Source organism: Phyllostomus hastatus, unplaced genomic scaffold (genome assembly GCF_019186645.2).
Source record: "Phyllostomus hastatus isolate PE091 unplaced genomic scaffold, TTU_PhHast_1.1 phas_contig_29, whole genome shotgun sequence".
Taxonomy (NCBI): domain Eukaryota; kingdom Metazoa; phylum Chordata; class Mammalia; order Chiroptera; family Phyllostomidae; genus Phyllostomus; species Phyllostomus hastatus.
In genome coordinates, this window is record NW_025333835.1 from 3531134 (window position 1) to 3558185 (window position 27052).

The 27052-nt window shown below is 36.9% G+C and overlaps 1 protein-coding gene across 4 annotated transcripts in view; it reads left to right on the plus strand.

Annotated features, from left to right (window-relative positions):
* Positions 1–27052, plus strand: part of ENOX1 (ecto-NOX disulfide-thiol exchanger 1) — a 628394-nt gene that overhangs the window by 335942 nt on the left and 265400 nt on the right. For 3 of the 4 annotated variants that reach the window (XM_045839070.1, XM_045839072.1, XM_045839073.1), the window contains one exon: positions 9857–10003. The exons of the other annotated variant lie outside the window; for it this stretch is intronic. In XM_045839070.1, coding sequence (XP_045695026.1) covers positions 9916–10003 — 88 coding nt within the window. In that variant the 5' untranslated portion in view covers positions 9857–9915. The remainder of the gene's footprint in view (positions 1–9856; positions 10004–27052) is intronic. 4 annotated transcript variants of the gene reach the window in all.

Below are 27052 nucleotides of genomic sequence, written 5' to 3' on the forward strand. Positions count from 1 at the left end.
CATTTATTCTTTAGATACTGCAGAATTGTGTTTTGACAAATTTTCTCTTGAGAAGAAGAAAAAGTATTTTTTGTGCGTGTAGAATATTTGAAAAAATAGAAATAATTACAACACTTTAAAACCTTAGCACCCCTTAGGGTAAAGAAACATATCAAGAGAAAAATGGAAAACATTACAACAAGTTCTTGTAGGATTCCTGCAATTAAGATGAAGGAGGGGAATTTATTGCATGTATAGTAGTTAATTAAAGAACATCAAAATATTCATTTACTTTTATCTCTGCTGTATAGATAAATTGAGGATGATTTGTAGTGTAAGGAGCATTAAATGAAAATCTCAAACTTGTAAATAAAATCTACTAAAGTATAAGCTCTTTGGAGATAATTATTTTTGCAAATAAGAAGAGAGACATATTCAAGGCTGTTAGAAAAGTTACTTACAGAGCATCTGGCTCCCAGGCATATTCTTGATAGGTTCTTTGGCCTCTTTCCTATTACACATCATTTAATTTCCAGCAACATTTGGCACAATCCCTTCCTTTCAGATAAAGTAAATGTTGGTAGATTGATAGAAAAATTGAAAGCATTTTAATAACAGAAATAATTTTAAGTGTTCAATTTAAAATTATAGCATTAAAAAGTATTCATCATGAATGGCCATTTGAGTGCTGTTTCGATACCATGGCATAGTCTTGCAGTTTAAGGATTAATTTATCCCACAGTTATTTTCTCTTCAGTTCATGTTGATCACTGACCAGCCAGTGCAGTCACCACATGGTTGATTGATTTCATCCATCTATTGCCAAAATTGTCATATGTGTCTCAATCATGTATCTCCATAACCAAATCAAATCCACTGAATTAGAAGCAATTCAGCCAATGCTTTGGTGATCAGCTGCCCAAAATATTGATGGTATCACACAGATGAGATATTAAACTATCCTTTGAAATGTCTAGTTTCATTGAAATTGTGATAGATTTTTCTCCCATTCTAAAATTTGTATGCTACTATAAGAGAAAACATTAGTGAATAAAACTTCTGATATACTTCTCCTTTTTTCCTTAACAAAAACATTTAGCTGAAGTTGTAAACTCAGAGAAACACATTATAGAATGCAAAAATTGCTGATCAATTCATGCCTCCTTTCCAAAATATGTTAATGAGTAGTATCTGAGAGACAGAAAAAGTGGGGAGGGTTTCTAGGCAAATATGTTTGTAATATGCTAGGTAAAGCAAAATTAAACTGGTTCCTTGAATGGGGGAGGGAGGAGGGCATGAGACAAAACATACATGTTCCAAAATTAGAGAACTCTTTAGAGTGAACATCTGGAGACACTTCATCCAACCTTCTAACTTTTAGTTAAACATACTGTTTCAAAAAAGGTTAAACAATTGATCTGTAGTCAAATACTTCCCTTAATTTTTTCCAGGCCTCTTTCTTCCCCCAATGAAAATTCCCTAATTTCCCTAGCTGAAAATTCCCTAGCTGATGATTGCTTCTAGTTGAACAGCTTATCAGTGATGTGATGCCTAAAAATGGAAGCAAAAACTGTTCACTTATAAAAGATGTATTTTTTATTTTATTGTATTGTATTATTTCATTACCATTTACCCCCCTGATGCACCCCCCACAATCACCACACTGTTGTTCATGTCCATGAGTCCTTTTTCCTTTCTGCTCAATCCCTCTATCCACTAACCTTCCATCCCTCAATAGCTGTCATCCTGATCTCTATGAGTCTGCCTCTATTTTGCTTGTTAGTTCAGTTGGTTCACTAGAGTCCACATATGAGTGAAATCATATGATATTTGTCTTTCTCTGACTGACTTATTTCACTTAGCATGATGTTCTTCAGGTCCATACATGTCACAAAGAGGAAAATTTTCTTATTTTTTTACTACCGAGTAGTATTCCATTGTGTAAATGATGTGAAAAGATGTATTTTTAGAGTTTAAAGTTTCAATATCTTCTCATGTTCTGATTTTAAAGCTTTTATTAATTGGAAACCTATAGTATACCAGGTTCTTTATATGTATTACATGATTTAACCATAATTAAAACCTGCAAAATATATAGTATGTCCATTTTTCCTGTTGGAGAAATTATTAGCTTCCTAAAGATCATATATTCAGTAAGTAAAAGAATTAGTATTTGAAACAAGTCCGGTATGACTAGAAAGTCATCTCATCAAGCTCAAAGATATGATTACAGCTTCATTAGAAGTGACAACACAATTAATTTTTTAAGTTATTGGCCCACAATTAAGTGTGGCATAGTTCAGAGATATTATATAGTTTTAGGTAAACAAATTTGTAAGAAATGTACTCAGGAAAATAAAAATATTCAAGAAATATATTTAAAGGATACCTAGCAAGCTGACTAAAATTTACTTTGGAGATAAGGTGAGGAATACATAGACATTCACATTAGTATACACATGTACAAGGATGCAAGAATTTAAGCCGTTTGTGTATTCTCTAGCTATACCTTTTAGGGCAGTAAAAGGGTAAGTACATAAATGAAAGGTAATATGGGCATGAAATTGTGAGAATTTCTTATATGGATAGCTTTTGCTGGATAATGGTGATTTTTATATGAATTCTGGATACATGTTGAATGAATGAGTAGAATTTCACAGTTAACATTCAATTATATAAATTACTCAACAGCCTTCCAAGTGATGATCATTGTTTAGAGTTATCTTATTTAATAAACATAAATTTTATTAAAATAATTATTTATTTATAAAGATTATTTATTTATTTATTATTATAATTAATTATTTATCTTGTTATTCTGTTTTTAAATTATTTTCTTGATGTCTGTTTTTTCTTTCTTATTTACCCCCTCTTTTTGCCTTCCTGTGTATTGAGAAATTGATATGGCATCCTCCTCAAATTTTGCTCCAAGTTTCTAGAGCCAAGATAGCAGTGAGATGCTCTATTGATACATTCATGGAGCAGTTCACCTTACTTTGCCCTATGCTTCATAGTAAATAATAGAATTAAAATGATTTGTCAGTATTCTGCCCAAAAGTAGGTGTTAGGTAGTTAGTTGGGGGTAATACTTAGAGTTCTCTGGATAAACAAACTAGAGTGAAGTACATAAGTACATATAATTTCAAAGTAAAATTTGTAAGACTAACACGAGCAAGGAATCAAAAACTATAAGAAAATAAATAGTTGTGGGAGTGAAGAAACAGGAGGAAATGGTACTAAACAAGGAGTGCCATCAGTATTCTGGAAGGCAGCACTGTGATGGAGGAGGAGGAGCTGAAGTGTGCTGAGAGAAGATTTAGATTCAATCTCGTCACTCTGGGAAGGCACAGGAGGAGTACGAGGGTGAGATGAAAAGTGGAGTCTGGTTAAAATTGGTTACAGAGCAGTTAGTGGAATGTAGTGTATAAAGTAGTTAGATGCTGTTCCTCTCCTTTCCTTACTCTTGCCAGTAACAATTCTCCATTCCTGGCAGAAGTGTGAGGGGTAATCTTAGGATACACTGAATCAGAGATGCTCTGGACTCACAGAAATGAGGCCAATGGGACAAAGGTAAAACTTGACAAAAAGACCTAAGACCCTCCTAAATGGTTTCACAACATAGCTCACAGAGCACTATAGCCAGCAATACCTAGAGCCATGGACAGGCTCCTTAGGTAGGAGTTTGAAGGATTCTTATCTAAAAAAATTGAATAGCCCAAAGAAATGCTCTGACTAGCTTTTGGAATCCCTATTGAAACAGATGGATGCCTCACCCAGTTATATCACAGGCATTAAGTATGCCTTGCCTCCACCCAGGGTTTCCAGTCAGTCTAGTTGGGACTATTCCTAAATATAAATAAATTTTATATTTTACATATATTTATATATCCATACATTTAAGATATTCATACATATAAACAAATATAATATATGAATGTTAAATATTAATGAATAGTGAGAGGATCACCAGATATTGTATATAGCCCCCAATATGAAATAGAGAATAAAATATAGAGATCAAAACAGAGGAAGATAGAAAGTGATGGGTAGCTCAGGAAAAATACAGATAATTCAAGAAACAAAAAAAAGCTTTTAAAAACGTATATCTACTGAAATATGTATTTTATTGATTAATTAACATTTAACATTATGTTAGTTTCAGATGTATAGCATAGTGGTCAGTTATATGGTTTGTAAAGTGATCTCTGATAATTCTAGTACCCACCTGGAGCTATACACAGTTATTACAATATTATAGACTACATTCCTTATGCTGTGCTTGACATCCCAATGACTATTTTGTGACTACCAATTCATACTTCTTAATTCCTTCATCTTTTTTATCCACCCCCCTAACCCCCTCCCATTGGACAACCCTCAGTTTTTTCTCTGTATCTATAAGTCTGTTTCTCTTTTGTTCACTTATTTCATTATTTATATTCCAAATATAAGTGAAATCATGTGGTATTTGTCATTCTCTGTAGTTTTTTCTTTACTTGGCATAATACCCTCTAAAGCCCTGACTGGGTAGCCCAGTTGGTTAGAGTGTTGTCCCCAGATGCCAAGGATGTGGGTTGATACCCAGTCTGGGCACATACAAAAATCAACCAATGAATTCATAAATAAATAGAAAAACAAAATGTGTGTGTCTCTCTCTCCCACTTCCTTTCTAAAAAAGATCAATCAATAAAATTTTTTTAAATACCTTTTAGGTTCATCTATACTATGGGATGGGAAGATTTCATTTTTTATGGCCTAGCAATATAATATTCCATTGTATATATGTACCACTTTTCCTTTATCCATTTGTCTATTGATGGACACTTGGGTTGTTTACATATCTTGGCTACTGTAAATACTGCTGCAATGAACATAGGGGTGCATATATCTTTTCAAATCAGTGGGGTTTTTTTTGGATTTCTTTGTATATATACCTAGAATTTGAATTGCTGAGTTGTTAGGTAGGTCTATTTGTAATTGTTTTGAAGAATTTCTCTACTCTTTACACAGTGACCATACCAATTTGCAATCCTACCACAAGTGCTCTTTTTTTTCCTCGACATTGCCAACACTTGTTAGTTGATGATAGCAATTCTAACAGATATGAGGTGATATCTCATTATTGTTTTAATTTGCATTTCTCTGATGATTAGTGATGTTGAGCATCTTTTCATATGTCTGTTGGCCATCTGTATGACCTCTTTAGAGAAATGTCTATTCAGCTCCTCTGCCCATTTTTTAATTGAATTGTTTTGTTTTGTTTCTTTTTTCTTTTTTCTTTTTCGGTGGTGAGTTGTATGAGCTCTTTATAAATTTTAGATGTTAACCCCTTATAAAATATAACATTGGTGAATATCTTCTCACATTCAGTAGGTTCTCTTTTCATTTGGTTGATGGTTTCCTTTGCTGTGCAAAAATGTCATCTCATTTGTTTATTTTTCCTTGCCTGAGGAGATATATCAGAAAAAAATATTACTGAGAGCAATATCTGAGATTTTACTGCTTATGCTTCCTCCTAAGAGTTTTATTGTTTTGGGTCTTATATTTAAGTCTTTAATCCATTTTGAGTTTATTCTTGTATATGGTGTAAGAAGGTAGTCTAGGTTCATTTTTTGTGTGTGTGTCTTTCCAATTTTCTCAATACCATTTATTGAATAGACTATGTATACTTCATTGTATGTTATTGTCTCCTTCAACATAAATTAATGAACCATATGGAATGGTTTTATTTGGGGCCTCTCTATTCTGGTCCATTGATCTGTGTGTCTGGATTTATGCCAGTAAGATACTGTTTCAATTGCAATAAGCTTGTAGTATAGTTTGATATCAGGTAGTATGTTACCTCCATCTTTGTTCTTTCCCCAGATTGCTGAGGTTATTTAGGGTCTTTCATGGTTCCATAAATTTTAGGACTATTTGTTCTAGTTCTTTGAAATATACCATTGGTATTTTTATAGGGGTTGCATTGAATCTATAGATTGTTATGGGTAGTATGGACATGTTAATGATGTTAATTGTTCCTGTCTATGAGCATAGTATATGTTTCCACTTACTTGTATCTTCTTCAGTTTCATTCTTCAGTGTTTTATAATGTTTTCAGTACAGTTCTTTGACCTCCTTGGTTAGACTTATTTCAGGGTTTCTTTTTTTGCTTCAATTGTAAATAGGATTGTTTTCTTAATTTCTCTTTCTGATTATTGGTATATAAAAATGCAGCCAATTTCCAAATATTAATTTTGTATCCTGCTACTTTACTGAATTCATTTATCAGTTCTAGTAGTTCTTTTGTGGAATCTTTAGGGTTCTCTATGTGTAGTACCATGTCACCTGCAAATAATGGCAGCTTTTCTTCTTCCTTTCCAATTTAGATGTCTTTTATTTCTTTTTCTTTTCTGATTGCTGTGGCTTCATCTTCCAAAACCATGTTGAATAAAAGTGGTGAAAGTGGAAAACCTTATCTTTTTCCTAATCTTAAGGAAAAAGCTTTTAACTTTTTCCCATTGAGTATAATATTTGCCATAGGTGGTGTTTATTATATTGAGATATGCACCCTTCATTTCCACTTTTCTGGGAGTTTTTGTCAGAAATGGGTGCTGGATTTTGTGAAATGATTTTTGTACATCTATTGATATGATCATATGATTTTAATCTTTCATTTTTTTAATGTGGTGTATCACATTAATTGATGTGAGGATATTGAACCAAACTTACATCCCATGAATAAATCTCACTTGGTTAATGGTGCATGATCTTTTAAATGAATTGCTGAATTTAGTTTACCAGGATTTTTACACATATGTTCATCAGGAATATTGTCATCTAATTTTTTTTTCTCTGTAATGTCTTTGTCTGGTTTTTGGAATCAGGATAATGGTGTCCTTATAAAATGAGCTTGTGAGTCTTCTCTCCTTTTGAATTTTTTTGGAATAGTTTCAAAAGGATAGGTATTCATTCATCTTTGAACAATTGGTAAATTTCACTTGCAAAGCCATTTGGTCCAGGACTTTTATTTGCTTGGAGTTTCTTGATTACAGATGCTATTTTGTTGGTGGTAATCAGTCTGTTCAGAATTTGTTTTGCTTTGATTCAGTCTTGAAAGATTATATGTTTGTAGAAATTTATCTTTTCCTTCAGATTGTCTAATTTCTTGGCATATAATTGTTTGTGGCATTTTCTTATAATCCTTTGCATTTTCTGTGGTGTTGGTTGTCACTTCTGTGGTGTCCATTTTCTTTTATTTCTGATTTAATTTGGAGGGGTATGCTCTCTTTTTTTTCTCAGTGAGTCTGGTTAAAGATTTATCAATCATCTTATTTCTCTTTTAAGAAGGACCAGCTTTTCATTTCAGTGATCACTTGTGTTGTTTTAGACTCTCTTTCATTTATTTCTGATCTGATTTTTATTATTCCTTCCTTCTTTTGTCATTCTTTTTCTAATAATTTAGCTGTAAAGTTAGGTCGCTTATGAGATTATTCTTATTACTTGAGCTAGGCCTGTATTGCCAGGAACTTTCCTGTTAGGACTGCTTTCTCTGTGGCCCAAAGATTTTTGGGTTGTTGTGTTTTTATTTTCATTTGTCTCAAGGTATGTTTTAATTTCTTCCTTGATCTCATTATTAACCCATTCATTGTTTAATAGCGTGTTATTTAACCTTAATGTGTTTGTGTGTTTTTCAGTTTTTTTCTTGTGATTTATTTCTAGTTTCATACCATTACGGTCAGAGAAGAGCTTGATATGATTTCAGTCTTCTTAAATTTATTGAGACTTGTTTTGTGTCCTAATATGTATATCCTAGAAAATGTATCATGTGCACTTGGAAAGAATGTATATTCTGCTTCCATGTGAAATACTCTGAAGACATCAATAAAATCCATCTAATCTAGTGTGTCATTTAAACCCACCATTTTCTTGTTGATTATCTGTCAGGAATATCTATCCATTGATTACAATGGGGTATTGAAATCCCCTACTATGATTTTATTACTTTCTATATCTTCCTTTATGTCTATCAATATTTTCTTTATATATTTGGGTGCTCCTTATTGGGTGCATAAATGTTCATAAGAGTTAAATCTTGTTGGATTGATCCCTTTCTTATTATGTAATGTCCTTCTTTGTCTCTTATTATAGTGTTGGTTTTAAATTTTGTCAGATATCAGTACTGCTACATCAGCTTTTTTCTTTTCCATCTGTATGAAATATCTTTTTCTATCCCTTTAGTTTTAGTCTGTGTGTATCCTTCAGTCTTTTGGAAGCAGCATATATATTGGTCTTGTTTTCTTTTTTTTTTTTTTTAAGATTTTATTTATTCATTTTAGAGAGGGAAGGGAGGGAGATGAAAGAGAGAGAGAGAGACAGAGAGAGAGAGAGACATCAATGTGCGGGGGGGTTATGGCCTGCAACCCAGGAATGTACCCTGGCTAGGAATCGAACATGGGACACTTTGGTTCCCAGCCCGCACTCAATCCACTGAGCTACGCCAGCCAGGGCTGGTCTTGTTTTCTTATCCATTCAGTTATCTTATGTTTTTGACTGAAAATTTAATATATTTATATTTAAAGTGTTTATACATAGTTATATAGTTATTATTTATTATCCATAATCATATTTTTCCTTCTTATTAAAAAGTCCTTTTAACACTTTTTGTGATACTGCTTTGTTGGTGATAAACTTTAGATTTTTATTGTTTATCTTTCCTTATATTTTATTTTTTTTAAATATTTTACTTATTTATTTTTAGACTGAAGGGAAAGGAGGGAAAGAGAGGGAGAGAAACATCAATGTGTGGTTGCTGCTCAAGTGCCCCCTACTGGGGACCTGGCTCACAACCCAGGTATGGGTCCTGACTGGAAATCAGACCAGCAACCCTTTGATCCGTGGGCTGGTGCTCAATCCACTGAGCCACAGCAGCCAGGGCTCTCCTCCAATTTTTAATGATACCCTTGATGGGTAGAATAGTCTTGGTTTTAGTTTGTTGCTTTTCATTGCTTCAAATATTTTGTGCCCATCTCTTTTGGCCTGAAAAGTTTCTCTTGAGTAATCAGCTGACAGTCTTATGAGAACTCCCTTGTAGGTCACTGTCTTTCTCTTGCTACTTTTAAGATTCTCTTTTTGTCTTTAATCATTGTCATTTCACTTATGATAATTCTTTGTAAAAAATCTATAATATGATGAGAGACAGTGTAATATCCATGATATAAAAAGGGTAGTCTATAGAAAAGGAATAATGAGAAAGTAAGAACAATGTCTTATAAATTAAACTGTAAAAAAAAAGTATTGAGAGGTGTAGAAGTCAAGCAAACATTCTAGAAAGTAGATTAATAGGGTAAGATGTACACAATGGAGGAGGAAAGGGTTGAGGGAAAAGAAGTGAAAAAATGTACTTTGTCAGTTCATTAGTTTCAGTGTTTCACCATAGGAGTTCCAGAAATAGAAAACAGTAGAAAGTGGTGGGGATATAAGTATCAAACAATAATATAAGAAAAAAAATTTTAATTGAATTACAGGAATTTATAGGCTTAAAGGGAAGAGAAAATGCCCAGAATAATAGATTTTTTGAAAAAGATGATCATTAAGATTCTTTACTATGAGAATTCAGAACACCATGGATTAAAAAGAAGATTTCAAAACCTTCCAGAGAAATAAAGCGTGTCACATTTAAACAATCAGGAATCCCCATGGCATCAGACTTTGCAACTGCAACACTGGCAACTAAAAGCCAATGAAGTACAGCCTTTAACATTCTGAGGAAAATGACTTTTTTTACTTTAAATTCAATAACAAAATTAACTATCAAACATATGTAAGAGTAGAATTAAGGCATTAAGACGCACAAGGAAAGTCTCAACAAATTTACCTCCCATGTACCTTTTCTCAGGAAGCTTCTAGAGAATGTGCTCTACAAAAATGAGGCTGTAAACCAAGAAAGAGGAAACCATGGGATCCAGGAAACGGGGGACACAACACAGGCGAGAGGCACAGGGATTTCGCAAGATGGTGTTAAAAAGAAGCCCCAGGACAACAGGTGGGCAGCTGGCCTGGGAAACTGATAGACCAGAGGGACTGAACGGGAGGCTCCTAGAGGGTAAAAAGCAGGTATGACAGATTGACCAATTGGGTTGATCACATAAACAATGGTTTTAATAGGGCTTTTGTAGTTCCTTTAAATAGTTCAGGAACAGTGCATAATAGATAAACATATGAAAAGAAGAAATAAAAGAGGGAAAAATATTGAACAAGACAAGAGGTCTTAAACTACATTGCTCAACAGTAACAATATTACATGGTCTCACTAATAAACATAGAATATTAGTTTACCCTCATATTGCTACTTAATCTCCTGAAAAAATGGGAGAAGAAAGTTTAGTGGGAGGTGGTGATTGGATAAGAGTGTTACATTTTTCTCATTTTGCATAGTAGTAAAACATTATGTAATCTTTGAAAATGATAACTTAAGAAATATCACTCTGCACACACTTAAATATATGGTATCAAATATCACAATAAAAGTTAAGAGGAGTTTCCTCTGCCATGACAGGATTTAACCTCCTTGCAGGGGAGGGGTAGGTTAGAAATGCTGATTAGTCTTCCTGCCCTGAGCAAGCCCCTAGATTAACAAAACTGAGAAAAATTGTACCAATATAGGATACTACTTATTCTGGCCAATAAATATCTTTCATTATAGAAGCAAACAACAAAGTGGTTTCTTCTGAGGAGTAGAAGGGAATGGGTAGGGACATGTGGGGCAGGGTTTCCTGTCTTAGGTTATAGGCTATACAATATTATTTGCTTTTTTAACATATAGGCATGTATTACTTGGATAAGTATTAAGTCAGTTTAAAAAAACCACTGAACTTAGAAATAGAGGTTATAAAACAAGGTACACAAATACTCCTGCAAAACCAAAACCGGAGGAAGAAGTTGATGGTGCTTGTCTCGATATCTTTCAGAACTCATCTGTGTATCCATTACCTGATAACAAAGAAGGGGATGCAGGACCCTCTGCCATTCTTATTCCAGACAGCATCTCCTGTCACCTACCAGTGCTCCCCACATTCTGTGTCTAAGCTATGCTGGGCTGCTTCACGTTCCCTTTATTACAATGCCTGTACTTTCCCTCACTGAGCCTTTGCTTACAGTGCACTTACTGCTCCCCTTTTGTTTCCATATTCACACATACATACACACACACTCTCAATCACTCTCATTCATACTCTCATCCCTTCTTAAAGACCCCTTGTTCTGCCTCCATCCCTACCTATATATAACTCTGCTCAGATGGATCCTAGCATCCTCCCCTTTCTTTTAATGTCTATTGTATTGTCCTATACCACTTTCCATGCACAGCCTTAAATCACAGTTGATTTTGAACTTTTCCCTTGTTAAAAGCCTAGAAGGTGACATGGGCAGGAACCATATTTCAATGATATTTATTCCTCCTACAGAGACTGGCAGAGTGCTGACATTTTCCACATGTTGCCTCAGATAATAATTAAATGGATAAATTAATCTTTCATTAAATGTGAAATCTGTTCAGTCATATGGCCCAGTGCTAAACATCTGTATCCATGTAAATAAATGGAACCGGAAGGTGAGGATTTTTCATCTGTCTTTGTTTTAAGGCTGCTTATATGCTTTCTCCTAAGGGGAAAGATCATGCTCAGAGCCCAGAGGATAAACTGTTCCCTAAAATTTTTCATATACTACCTTTAAGAGGAATGTGGAAAGCTTGTCACCTGGAGGGTTGAAGTTTTTATTTGGCTCTTCAGAGGTTACAAGTAGCATGGCACTGAGGAAAGCGTTGCAAGCAGGATATCGCCTTGGCCTCCAGGTGGAGAAGGTCTTGAACATGCCCTTGCACCTGATGGACAGTAACAGCGTAAGATGTGGCAAGAAAAGGTAAAACCTCATGAGACCAAACTATTAACATAACAAAGGAAGTCAAGAAATACTCAGTGACTTAACATGGTCACCTAGGTAGAGAGGCGCAGCTTGGGCTTGCATCCCCAACTTCTCAACCTAACAAATCATACTAGTGTTATCTAAAACATTCCATTGATACAAATAACAAAATGCCCATCAGTATTGTGTATGCAAACAGTGGAGTGCTATGGAGCCTTTAAAAAGAATAAAGTAGGATCTACAAGTTCTGATCTGGTCAGTACCTCAACAATTACTAAAAGGAAAGATTAGTGTGGAATAGGATTGCCTCCTTTATGTAACTCAAGTACCATCTTTTCAATGAGACTTCTCTTAACCACTGTATTTGTAATTGCAAATTCCACCTCCTCTTGTTCCTGGCTTTTTCTCCACTGGCATTTATTTCTATTTGATATAATATATATTTTACTCATTTGTTTAAGATCTATCTCTCCTACTGGTATGTAAACTGTGTGAGCAATTTTGTGTATTTCACTTACTATTTTGCCTCCCACTGCCTTAGAATGACTGGGTGAATGAATTTGCTTAAAAAAGTTTATTTGCATAGAATAGTTCTGGAAGACTACCAAATCTAACAGTAGTTATCTCTGAACAGTAGAACTAGGAGTATATGGGTGGAAGACTAACTTTTAGTGCCTTTATCTCACCATGTACATGTATCACTGAAGTGTTTCTCAAATGGCTATAATGAAATATAAAATTTAGATAGCACCATTTATTTTTGATTCTGAGATAATAAACATCATTCACAATCTCTCTTCTTGCTAGAGATCAAGTTGTAGCTGGACCACATTTCAAGTCCATGAACTTTATATTTTAGGAAGCCCTTACTAACAAAGACTGTTCTGTGACTCTGGTATCATCTATAGTTATTGCTGGGCAGGAAGGGGTAGGTCAGATACATTTATATCTTATAACTTTTAGGTTAATCTCAGGGAGGTTACTTGACCACCCTGAATCTCAGTTCTCTTGCTTATAAAATTAGGATATTTTTTTCTATGAACAAAGGGTATTATCCAAGCAGAACAAGATGAAAAGTGTATATTCAGTGTCTAGCAGTATCTGATTCAAGGCAGGGTTCCCTTTTCCCCATAGAAGGTGACTCAGATAGAAGACTCAGTGATACATTCTTGGCTGTATGTACTCCAAGCGTGGTCCAAGGAGTTTATTAGAAATGCAGAGTCTCAACCCTCACATGATCTAATGAATCTGAGTCTGTACTTTAACAAAATACCCAGGTGATTCTTATGTATCGTAAAGTCTGAGCAGCTCTGTTTTTATGATTTTTATAGCAGTGTTTCAGGCAGGCTTATATTAAGCATGTATTTATTTTCTGTATTTTATGATATTTTGACATCTTAGGGTCTTGCAGACCCTAGGTGGAGGCACTGATGTTCCCAGGGCACCCTAATTCCTAGAGATAGCAAACCATTTGCCTGAGAGGATACCTTTGATATGCAAACCAACCAATCCTGGGTTCTTGTCCCCACCAGCCACCTTTTACCAGGCTCCTGAAGTCCAGAACTGTATCCTCCTTCCCTGAATCACTGGAGGGCCAGTTATTGGATAACTGGAAACCTGTACCACCTAAACCACTGAAATTTTTTAATCTATCCAATCCCATACCTTCTTGCCCTGCCTTGCTTTGCCTTTTGTGTGGAAACCATAGTAAATTTCTCCCTCTCTTCCTCTGCTTCTGATCTACTCTGAGACCTCCCCATGTGGTCCTATAACTGGAAAATACATGGGCATTTGGGCTACATGTCACTACCAAATCCAACAAGCAATGACAGCAATTGAATCTTTATGGGTGCTTTATTCAGATGGCAGGTGATCTGAGAAGGTGGTGGATGATCTGCAAAGATGGTGGGTTTATACCCTAACAAACCATCTTCCCTTCTCTTTTCTGGCCAGAATTTTTATAAGGTGGGGGTAAGTGGATAAACAAGGAACTGAGGGCTTTGAAATTCAGGTAGGATTAGATGAGTGAAGCCTTAGCATTCCTGTTCTGGGCAGTTAGCTGTTTCCAGGGGAGAGTGGTTGTCTGCTCTCCCTGGAGCACAAAAGGTTTGGATGTCCCCAAGGTGGTAATTTTCTATCAGTGCTCCGGGAGGCCCGCTGTTTCCCTAGAAGCCAGGATGGACCTTATCTGTAGTTTCTGAAACAAAAGCTTTAACATACACATTACTTGCTAGACTTAAAACTTTTTACCTTAAGCTAAAGTTTTCTAAGTCTTGAGTCCCCTATCAGTCCTGTAGGGCTCAGCATGGTATTTCATGCTCCCTCCTCTTGGGAACTCTAAGTAGCAAACTATCTTTTCAGTGGCAAGCCTGTCTTAATCTGTTGTCCTCACCATACCTGAATAAAACTAAATCCCAGGTACATATTAAAACAAGGCTGCCCTTTTAAATTTTTTCCCTAGTTCAATGCCACCTGCTTCCTCTCCCGCTTTAACTTGACAACTTCGGTTTCATTTGAAGAAGACTGAGGGTGCCCAGCAGAGCCAGATGTTCTGGTGTGGCATGACTAACAGGCTGAAACATAGGAGGATGCTTAAGCCACCTCATCAGCCTAAACTTACTTTTAAATAAAGACGATCAAGGATAACCATGAACAAGGCTGTAAATCTGCTTAATGTAGTATGACTACTTTGAATACCAATAATGCTCCTTAAGCACAAGCTCTGAACACTTCAGAAACTATTAGAAATGATTAAGACCTCCAAGATAATGAAACCATTTGAATGGAAACACACAAACTTATTTACAGAGTTCTGAGATGGTACCCAAACATATGAACCTGCCATCCACATCCATTCATTTTTCTCTGCGGCTTCTTAATATGGTGTATATGCTTTAGGTAGAAATAACTCCTTCCAGGAAGCAGCTATGATGTCACCAAGCAGCTTCCCTCCCCAATGTCACATTACCTCTGTCTCTTCTACTTTGAAGAGTTTTGATACACAGAAGTATGCTAACTGAAGCTGAGGTTAATAAAAACAAGCAAATGATAAAAGAACATAAGAGGGACTTTTCTCCCTATGAGTCAAAGGAAAAAAATAAAATAAGGAGAATCTATTTCAGAAATATTCCGTGTTTGTTAGACAAGATGATAAGAACAGAAGATAGCAATTTTATAATAATATTTCCAATATAAAAGCTTTACTACAATTTCACTAAGAAATTAGTTTGATTAGTAGCTTTTAGAAATATTAGACAAGGGAATTTTTCATTGAGTATCAGATTTGTTTCCATAAAAAATAAACCCTCCTCACCACATGCACACACACTCAAAGGTAACTATGTGAAGTGATGTATGTGTTAACTAACTTTATTGTGGTAATCATTTCACTATATATGTATATCACATCATGTGTACATGTTAAATTGATACAATTTTATTTGTCAATTATACCTCATTAAAGCTGGTAAAAATAAATAACCTTTTTGTTATGACCACAAAAAGAAACTTTGGCTGCAGATATCATGATTTTGCTCCCAATAACTGGCCCTATCAGATTCAATACACAGCCCAAGCAGCATCTAAAATTTGACTTGTGGCCTGCATGATTAACAGGGTCCCCTGAGACCACATCTTTGTTTCTCAGTAGGTTTGTTTTTTTCATTGCTCCTTGACCTTTTTCCAAGAAACTTAATTTGCCCAAGGGAGTCTCACAACAGGAAAAGAGTGTTTGCATCTGTTTAGGGAAATGTGCTTGTAATAATGACTTACTTAGAAGGGAGAGACCAGAATGAAATGGAATGGATTGATAAGCCAGTTTGAGCAGGCAGAGAGCAACCTGGGCCTCATAACTCTTATAAAAGGAGCTCTGCTGCAAAGCAGTTTGCCAAGACTGGGTCTAGCAAGAGCCATCTCCATTTAATATGCATTGTCTCTGTAAATTCTTTGTCCCTGCAAAATTCTTCTTACAAATGCCTTAGGGCATGCCAGCTCCTTTAAAGTTTTACTTACACTTCTAAGATGGTGCGGATTTCTCGGTTCAGCCCTGCAGACCCCAGGGTAGAAATTATTCTCCAAGGTATGTTACCCATTTTAAACTTGGTGGAGTCCTTTAGATGACTGCAGAGTGGTTGGTAGTGGTGATGTTATGGCAGTAAGTTCAAGTGATTTCTTGGTTGCCAGAAGAGTTGGTGAGTTTGCTAATACATGGACTGAGGGAAGAGATAGCTAGACTCAGCTTCTTTCTCATTTACTGAATTTAAAATACGCCAGCAGGCCAAAGTAGAGAGCAGCCTTGGGCAGTGAAGGGTTAGTTGAGGTAAAAAAGGAAGAAGAAGAGCAAAGAAAAGGAAACAGAACGTTGCCATTGCATGGCTCCTTTTTGCTTCTCAAATTCCTGTTTCTTTTGCTTTGTCTTTTTTCTCTTTCACTTTTCTACCAAGAAAGCATGGTTAATTTGTTTATAACCATGGCCTCAAGGCTAGCAACATATTGAAATGGCAAAGGTGGCAACAGAAAGTTTCTTAAAATAAATTTTGAAAACCTGAAGCTAGATTAATTTCTTTTTGTAACTTTGTCTGTTGTTTAGTCTAAAAAACAGGTGAAACCATTGACCATATTTAAGTTAGCAAGGTTAATCTAAAACAAAGCTTGATTTATACTCAATGTGTGTTTACCTTTTTACAAATTTTAAGTCTATCTTTGCACAATTAGCAAATTATTAAACAGCCTTTCCTTCAAAGTCTGCAAGCAATTGCTTGTTTCTATGAATAAGTGAACATGTTTTACAAGATCCAAGTTGACTGATTGGCAAATGCTGATAAAATCAAAGCAGGGCTAAAATGCAGTGCACCAGCTGTAGTATAAATTACTTTTGTTCAATAATGTTTCAAGTGGCTATACAATTATGGTTTACCTTTCAATAAATACTACTGCCTTAATTACATCATTGTGGAAATTTATCCCTGAAGATGACTGTTGGGAACCACAGCTAGGACTAAACATTTCTATATCTGTCCATGCTTTTGTGCTCAATTATAAGCATGGATTGCTGAGAGCATTTAAAAATAGATACTTTTTATTTAATGTGAATGAATGTTAATATACTTTGAAAATCATGTTCCATTGATTGGCCTTAGTGTTCTGTACATTTCTGGATTGCTTGAAGTAAAAAAAAAATTAATAAATTCTCTAAATCACTAGCCTTACACTATTCACTAGGAGCATTACATTCTTAGCCCATTACCATCCACCTGTTTTGCAGCTGTGTTGGGCTCTAATGGAGGGCCTATAGCAGTCTGTTTCACATTCATATGTGTTTCAGACAACTGAAATGCTTGGCCAAACCCAGATTCCTATTTTTGTTTATGAAGTAAGTAGCTGATCAGAAGGACCTTCTACAACCTAGGTCAAACCTGAAGGTGTAGAAAATCCCAGCAGGACGGGAATGTGCATTAGGTCACAGACTGTCCTATAGAGTTCTTATTCCTCTCTTGTATTGTCCGTGCCCGTGGAATAGACTTCCCCACGCTACTACTGCCAATAGCACGTAGACATAGGGGTCCACTGATCTGATAGTTTTGTCAGGGCATTTTAAGGTTCCCTGATACATCTAAGCTCCTGGGAGATTAGGTATCCTCCAAAAGTGCCTTTGACATACTTTTCTCAACAGTCATTGTAATTCAATAAATCTTTATCAGCCCTACTTTATTCCAGGCACTGTGTGCAGCCCTAGATGTAGAGATATAAATCCAAATCATTCTCTATCCTGAAGCTTACGATATTCAATCATAACTCTGAAATTTGGCAATTTGTTATTTAAAAGATGTCTTTACATAATTTTCCAAAGAGTTTGAGGCCCCATCATGTTCAAGGAAGTATTCTAGATGTTCAATAAATATTCTAGATGTTTTCTTTCTTTAGTATTTTTAGTGACCACTAGGTTCTGGTGGCCTTCTAGGGCAAATTTGGTATTTGAGCTACCTCAGTTGCTGGTTACCAGGAAATATTTGTACTGGAGAATACCACAGCTGCCAGGCCTGGATTGAATCAGTGGAATTGAGCATATAGGACTGTGCAATGAAGGAGTTAGGGACAATTTGGAGTCACTGGAATCAAGCTGATTTTGGCATGTGGATCACAGTAGAAGCCGCTTAAACTGGCAAGTCATGGTTGAGAGTTGGGCAGAAGTTGCATTGGACTAGTAGATGGTAGAATTCCAAGTGATTGCCTAGAAGGTAAGGGCAGAAGGCAGACTAGATGAGGGACACAGAGGGGGAGCAGGTTAGAAGAAATCAAAGCAGATTAACAAGCAGGTGAGCAGTTAGAGCCATGAGCCCAGTGAGCACTGGAACATTCTGAAAGATAGGCAGCTGATGAGATGGGCTCAACCATCAAAAGAATCAGGCTTAAGGATAATGAGAAAAAACTCTGCCACTGAGAGCATGGTCATAAGAAATAAAATGTGCTCCTAGTACTCTAGGTCACAGTCCTGTGGGCAGGACTGGCAGCATGATGGAGAATTCTGAATTGGGCTCATTATGTTCTCTCAGCCCAGAAAGGTGATGTCTGGCATACAGTAAGACTCCTCAAGTATTCCACTGAACTGACCTAGGTTCTGGGAGCAGAGGAGGGAGGTTCCTAAAGGAAGTGATTTTCACATGACAATATAAACTAAAGTAAATTGCATTGGCATTTAATGGAGAAAAAATAAGCACAGGGGAATAAAACACATCATTTGTTTAAATGACACATATATTGCCCCAGAATTTATGTTTGTTTCCTCCCTTTGTTCCTTTCCCATGAATGCTAGTAAGTAAGAAGAGGGACAGAATGGTATGGAACCTGGGAAGTTTTAAGAGTCTGTGGTTAGGTGTTACTCTCAGGTGTTTTCCTTGTAAGAGCATTTTGAAAGAAAGAAATAAAAAGAGAATAGTGAAGTGATTAAAATCCTACTGAACTCCCAGGTTCATGCCTGTGAAAAATCTAAGTGAGATGCCAGAATCCGATCGATGGACAGCCAGTACCTCCTCTGCTCTTCCATCAGGAAGGTACTGCCTGCCGACTTCCATCCTCTGAAGCTCTTTTGTTTGTGGTGATAGCTGTCAATAAATATAAGAGGAAAGATTATTTTGTGCCACCTTAATAAAAGTCCTATTGTGCTAGTGGTGTACATTACACATAAAACCTGTAAAACACAACTTCTCAAAAAACATTCTGCCTCACCAAGCTGGGTCAGCAGGATGTAACATAACAAAGCTCACCGGGGCAGCATTTATGCACATTTTCACACTGAGCCCTAAAGCTGAGAAAGGCCAGAGAGCATTCCTCACCCTGCACTCCTGCACCCCTGCACCAGTGTTCCCTGTTTTGACACTAGATGGGGCATTGTTATTATTACAGTGGTTCTAAAATGTGAGTATGTAAAACCCAGAAGGGTGTAAATATTACTTTAGGACATAACAAATAAGAGAACATTGGAGAAGAAAATAGCCAGGAAAAGTGTCTAATCAAAACCCTAACTCTTCACTTTTACCTGAAAAAGTTGTGACTAGCCCATGTGCATGCACTGATTCAGAGGCAGACTCAGAACCAGAAGCCTGAGGCTGAATCTCAGGCACCCAAGGTGTGCGTGCCACATGGGTCTGAGAAGACAAATGCTTAGCTCTCAGAAGCTGCCTTCTTTTACATGGAGAATAAAAAAAAAAAAGAGGTAACTCTTCAAGGCATGCCCTCCTAAATAATTCCTCCTACAATTTGACTCTACATGTAGGTAGCTCAAAGAAAATTAAACAATGAACATAACTCACATATTTGGCTTATTTTTATTGTTAACCCCTCTCTCCTACATGTAGGCACACTCACACATACCTTAACACATCTGTGTAGACATCTTTGAAAAGACAGCAATGTGAATGAATTAACTTCATTTTATAAAATATGAATAAACAAAATATGATTTATTATATTTGGATTCTAGCTCACTTAAGTTTCCCTTAGGTTTTTTTTTACCTTTTTTAAATTTTTTTATTTTAATCATTGTTCAAGTACAGTTTTCTCCCTTTTACTCCCAATCCAGCCAACCCTCCCCACTTCCCTCCCATTACCACCCTCCCCCTAGTTTTTCTTCATGTGTCCTTTAAATTTGTTCCCGTGAACCCTTCCCATTGTCCCCTGAAATTCCCTTTTCTCTCCCCTGTGGTCACTGTCAGCCTGTCCTCTATTTCAGTGTCTTTGGTTATATTTTGCTTGTTTCTTTGTTTTGGTGTTTAGCTTCCTGTTAAAGGTGAGATCATATGGTATTTGTCTTTCACTGCCTGGCTTGTTTCGCTTAGCATAATGTTTTCCAGCTCCATCCTAGCTGTTGCGAAGGGTAGGAGCTCCTTCTTTCTTTCTGCTGCATAGAATTCCATTGTGTAAATGTACCATAGTTTTTTGATCCATTCATTTACTGATGGGCATCTTGGTTGCTTCCAGCATCTAGCTATTGTAAATTGTGCTACTATGAACATTGGGATGCATAGGTTCTTTTGTATTGGTGTTTTAGTATTCTTAGGATAGAGTCCCAGCAGTGGAATTGCTGGGTCAAAAGGCAGATCCATTTTTAGTTTTCTGAGGAAGTTCCATACTGCTTTCCATAGTGGTTGTACCAGTCTGCAGTCCCACCAACAGTGCACTAGGGTCCCCTTTTCTCCACAACCTCTCCAACACTTGTTGTTTGTTGCTTTGGCTTCTAGACACTGTGGAAACTGATCGGAATCGTGTCCTTGTCTTGGTCTCTCAACCATTTACCAGTCATCATTTGAGCATTAGAATCCTCAGGGCTTAGAGCTCTTCCTAGAACCCAACTGAAGAAAGGGACTTCCCAGAACTGCTCTCTCTCTCCAGGTCTACCCTGGATCCCCACTTTCCCCCTTCCTCTTTCCTCTGTGGCAGAGGAGCAGCCAGCCATCATCTCCACTTACCATACCAGTGTGATTAAATTACTGAAAGAAAATGACTAGTTTCTCTTTGCTCCCCTCCCTTCTGACTGAATAGGTTCCAACACAGAACAAAATTCTTATAAACCCTGTAGTTGATTTTCAGACTTCGTTCATAACAGAAGCTCTTTCTTAAGAAGATTAATTTAACTTGTGCTTAAAAGTCACACCAAAAGGGATGATTACTGCAGTAGCCTTTTCTCATTTCAGTGGTAGTGTAACCTGAAAAGACACCAGCATTCGGGCTGCCTGTCACTACCAAATCCAATAAGCAATGACAGCGATTGAATCTTTTATGGAAGTTTTATTCAGATGGCCAGTGATCTGAGAAGATGGTGTGTTCATACCCTAACAAACCATCTTCCCTTCTCTTTCCTGGTACTTTTATAAAGTACCCCTTATAAAAGATCGGAGAGGACAAACAAGGTATGGTGAGGGCTTTGAGATTCAGAAGCTGCAACATTCCTGTCCTGGGCAGTTAGCTGTCCAAGGGGGAGGGGTGGTTGCCTGCTCTTCCTGGAACAAAGGTTTGGATGTACTGAGGAGGTAATTCTCTATCAGTGCCCCAGGAGGTCAGCTGCTTTTCCCAGGAGCCAATACGGGCCTTATCTATAGTTCCTGAAACAGAAGCTTAACATACACATTTCTTGCTAGACTTATAGCTTTTTACCTTAAGCTAAAATTTTCCATGTCTTGAGTCTCCTATCAGTAGCACTCCTCACTCCCAGGCCGATCATGCTAAGGTACTTCAGTGCCCTCCATCTTGGTAGATGTACTTCCTACACATCAAGGGAGATTGGTAGGAAGGGCAAGCTAGTGAGAAAGAAGCCATCTAATCTGTGATTTTTATTTCATATCAGACATTGCAAACTTAAATCTTTTTGAAGTAAAACACTTTTAAAAGTCTAACTTTAAGAACTTGGCATGCATGGGCTGATTTTTCCCCCCAACTTGGAATGCTCTTCTCTGCCTGGTCTAATCTCATTCATCCTTTAAGATCCAGCTCAAATGTCATTTCTGCTGGGCCTCTACCCTCCCTTTTCCCATGTCCCCTTACAGAAACTTCACTCTTTATTTTGTGCTGTCACACATTTTATTCATATCACTAGAATGTAATCCCAGTACATTGCAATCAGTTGTGTACATGTCTGTTCTGCCAGCCCAGGGGTGGGCTCCTCCAAAGCAGGAAGAGTGGGTGGTACCTGACTCATCTTGCATCACCTGCGCAGAGCACGGGGAGGATGTGCACTGGAGGCTGTATGCACATCTATGGGGTTGAAGCAAATTGTGTCAGCACCAGCTCTTTTAATATAAGGGTGTAACAGGGTTCAGCCAAAGGAGGGGCCCAAATAGGGATTTGGAATGAGGCCCAGAACTCAGGGTGTCCAGGAAATATTAGGATGTCCCCCCACCACAGGTGTGGGTTGGGGGAAGGGACAAATGGAGCAGGGCCATTGAGAGCTGTTCTGCATAGCAACAGCTTTGCAGCTAACCTCTGGCATGGTCATTTAACATATCTATAACCTTTGACTGGTTACACAGATATGTTAAATGGCTGTGGCCATGCTCTGAGCCAGGGGGATGGAAGTAACTACCCCACCAAGATGTAACTGGGGGGCAGGTCCCCTGAGTTCAGCGCCTGCATGAGAGCTTGAAGAAGATTGGCTCCATGACATGGGGCCACAACTTCCCAGACTCACGATGGTAGTCCAGTAAGCTGGAAGGATATGAGACTGCTGGCAAGTGTAGCCAATTGTGGGAGGAGTCGGAAATGGGGCTGCAGAGAGTACCATGCAGCTGGGGTAGTGCAGGCAGAACCACATAGTTTTGCCAGAGTGGGGACTCCCTCGGCCATTGTGCAGAGAGGACCACGCAGCTGAGGACATGTGAGAGAACCACCCAGTCTTTAGCAGAGTGGGGACTCCCACGGTCCTGTGAGAGAAAATCACTATGTGGCTTTAGCAAAGAATCTGCTGCCAAAGCCGAGTGGCGACCCCGCTCCTCGCAGTCATTGGAGAGAGAACCATGTGGTTTTGACTGAGTAGAGACTCCCTCGGCCATTGTGCAGAGAGAACCATGCAGCTTTGCCAGAGTGGGGACCCCCACAGCTTTAGAAGGGGGAACCACCACACAGCTTTAGCAGAGATCCCGGTGACACAGCTGAGGGTGCCGGGAACCAAGGGAGGCCTACCAGCCAAGACAGATTACTGGGAAGAACTGGGGGCTGCCTGAGCCACGGACTTCTATTTCTTTTCCTGAGATACAGTACCCCAGACTAGGCAAGGGGAGGGGGGGAAGGACTGTGTGTGTTTGTGGATGTTTTAAGAGACTTTGGGATTTTGATGAAGACATTAGGTCACTGCTTTAAGTTTGTATAGCATTAAATAAACATTTCCTTTCCTTTTCATGAATCTCTGGCATTCAAAGATGTCTTTCCTATAAGGCAGCAGACATAACAAACCTGGGGGGTTCCTTTTGGTAATAGTATATTGGCCCCCTTTGACCCCCCCCGCCATGTTGTTCTCTAACAAGGGTTCTGAGGATTTGGAAAGCATATGAAGAAAAAGGTAACTTAAAAATCATAGTCTTCTGAAATTTCTTCAGTACAAAGTTTTTATATTCTTATTGTTAAGGGGAAAATATTATATAAAACCAGGCATATATTACCATGTATATGAGAATACTGGTCATTTATTTGCTCCCCACATCTAAACAGAATAGAAATTTTTATCACTGATTCACTTTGCTTTATGCAAAGAATGTATACTACAAAAGTTGTATGTAAATCTAATGTCTATAAGTCAATTTATGTATTAAAATACACTAAGGAATCAATTTAAAGAAAATGTTTTTCCAAGTGAAAAATATTTATATGAAAAGGATAATTTCTGAGTTTATCAGGAATCTGCCTATTATGGAGAAGTATTTTCCTAGAACAATAAAGGAAGGCTCTCCTGTGTTCCAGTCAAAATTTACCCAGCTTTCATTTCCTGCTTTTCCATAGTCCATTAAAACACTGGACTTACTCCTAAGAATTTTAACTTATACAACAGATATTCTTGGCTTACTAAAGTGAAAAACTCCTCTCACTGTCATAAAATTAGTATGTATTATGTATTATTTTTGCTTCAGTTAATAAAAAATTACTTGCATGAGCATTTAATGATCTTTAACCCAAATCTTACTAGAAGGAGTAAGTATGTTAAATTCTTAATTTGCAAGAAAATCTGAGAACTGATGTGAATGCTTATACAGATCTGAAATATAGAAAAAGATACCAGACACAAATCTCCATGTTTTTGGAACTAAAGTTTTATGTGAGTTTTATTTAAACATTTCCATTTTCCTTATTTCTGTAATGGTCAAAAGAGAATTGAAGAGAGATGCAGGGTAGTGTGGGTTTGGGGTTATTGCTGTCAGAGTTTATAGTGAGGGACTCAGTCAGGCAGTGTCCCTTTGCATTCAGACTGCAGGGTTACTGCTGCCTCATCTCCATCTCCCCGTGGGGGGCACAGCAGAGGTCCTTTAATAATGCATTCACTGAAAATAATATTGTTGGCTCTGGAACTATGCATTTAACACATTCTCAGCAAATGCCATGTGAAAAACCTAGTGCTTTTAGACTGAGGTTCTGCCATGCATAAATCAAACACTGGAGTGTTGACCTTTTTCAGTAAACAATACTAGAAATGTTGAGTACCTTTAAAATTCAAACACAGCTTTTAAAATGTGTTCTCATTTTCATGGACAGCTGAGACCTGCCTGCACTAATACCCAGCTAATCTGAGGTCTGGGAGATGCTTGGGCATCAGTCAGACTTGGTTCATCTTTGCTTGTTTTAGTTCCATTGTGGAAGCTCTGAGGCCTGCACTGTTCAGTACTCCCTCCAGACAGGTGTTTTAATTTCCCAGGAGATCTTCCTCATGTCTGAGTTTTTCTCTTGTGAGTGTCATATTTGGACCAGCATATATGCCTCCACCCAATTTTAATTAAGTGGTAAAGCTGATCTTTATTTATTAGAATTTTATTTCAAACATAGATATCCCCCCTCCTACCACTACTTTAAAAAAATGTTTATATTGGCTGTGTCTTTTCTCACTCCTAAAAAATATCTAAGGAAACTCCCACCCCATTGTGAGATTTCATCCAACTTTTATGACTGCTCCTTGGGATCAGAATACACAGAGCTGAGTGACTGCTTGGAGATTGCATTTACCCAAAGGTGACCATTACCAGCAGACACTCAGTTCTGCCCTGGGGCAGGTAGGTTTTGGGACAGAGCCTCCAGGTGAGAGAGCTGCATCTGACCAGTTCCACTGGATTAAAAATTAAAATCTGTTTAGAAGCCAGCTGCTCACTTCTAGCCCCGAGCATCTAGTAGCATTCCCAGGTTAATGAATGTGCTTTAAGGGAATACTGTTTCCTTCCTCCTTGCTTCAGTTACACACACACACACACACACACACACACACACACACTCTGCACTTTTGTTTTCTCCTCTTCATCTCCTTTTCTATTTGGACAATGGAAATAACCATCATAATTCTAATAATTTGAACTGAGATACTTATATAGAAAAACATATAGTCTTTGTGAGAGACGGAGTGTAAATTTAGCTTAATATAAAGTAATTGGTAATCAGTTAACTGTAGTGTCTGATTCACAGGGGATTTTTTTTCTTTGATTCATAAGGGGGTAATTGCAAATAATACAAAAGAAGCTTACACCATAGAATATAACTAATATTTTGGATGCAGTATGGAATTATTCCAATCTCTTAAACATGCATGTATTCATCCAGTACTATGTACTGACTACTGATCTGCAAAATGCTGACATGAATACATCAGAAGTATCAGAAATGAATAGGACAGTTCTTCAGTCTTTCTTTGCCTTTCATGGCCATGACAGTTTTCAAGAGTACTGGTTAGTTATTCATAGGATATTTTTGCGTTTCCTTTGTCTAATGTTCTCTCATGAGGTTAGAGAATTTTGGCAGGAATACCACAGAGGTGATATATCCTTCTCAGTGCATTGTATGAAAGGGCACATGCTGTTAATATATGTTATTACTGATTTTAACATCTTTTTTATAACATAGTTGAAACAATATTTTCTCTGTAGTTGTCCAAATTAAAGCATTAATTAGAGTATAGTATGCTAGAATTCTGAAGATTTAATATTTTCATAGAAATATGTTTTTGTAAATATAATTTCCACTTTCACCTGGATTAAAATGATACTTCAGGGATTTTAAAATTATAATAAACCTTTTACAGCATTCCAGTTTTAGGCATACATCTAAATTTACTTTGATTTTTAGTTTCTGTTCTATAAATTTGTTGAAAATTAGATGAGACAATATATATATGAAAGTGATATCATTTAGAAAGTGCTTGGCAAATTGTAAGAGTAGAAGAATTCTGATTTTATAATCTCTGTATAAAAAATTTAACATTTAGTTGCAGGGCAATAAAATGTCAAAATGTGTTGTTAGTTAAATACTGTAATAAGTACTATCAGCAAATATTTAGCACATTAATCACAATTACTGTAGAGAGTTTCAACACTTCTGGTGCTTCAAGTTAGCCACAGGTTTTCTAATTGTTCTTTAATTGTTGTGCTAATAATGAACTTTGGGTTTCCCATTTGTTCATTTATTTGTTTTTACCTAATTGTTATACCTGATAGTTAACCTATAAATAATATGAAAGTTTCAGGTTCATCCTGAAACAAAGACTTGAGGCTAAGACTTCCTATATTTAGATAAGGGATAAGATAAAGCTTTAAATCTTATTTCTCATGTTAAACATCTGGAATTTTATTTCTCAGGTTAAACATCTGAAATTTTATTTCTCAGGTTAAGCATCTGTGCCTATTTTACCCTAATAGATATCTATCCTTTATTTTTAGTTTGATATGTTTCATATAAGGAACGATCTTATATATCATCAAAAAGTCTAAAAATATCTTGTCTCTTGCTGTATGTTTTTAAATTTTTTTTTCTGAAACCATATTCTGGGTATGTAATTTACTCATAGACAGATCTGTAGGCATTTTGAATGTGATGCAATGAGGTCTAAAAACTTTCACAACAAAATTTGGCTCATTGATCATTTATTCACTAAATACCTATGTTTTGCTAGTTAGGTGCTAGATAAATAATGATGAGCAAAAGAAACAATGCATGGAAC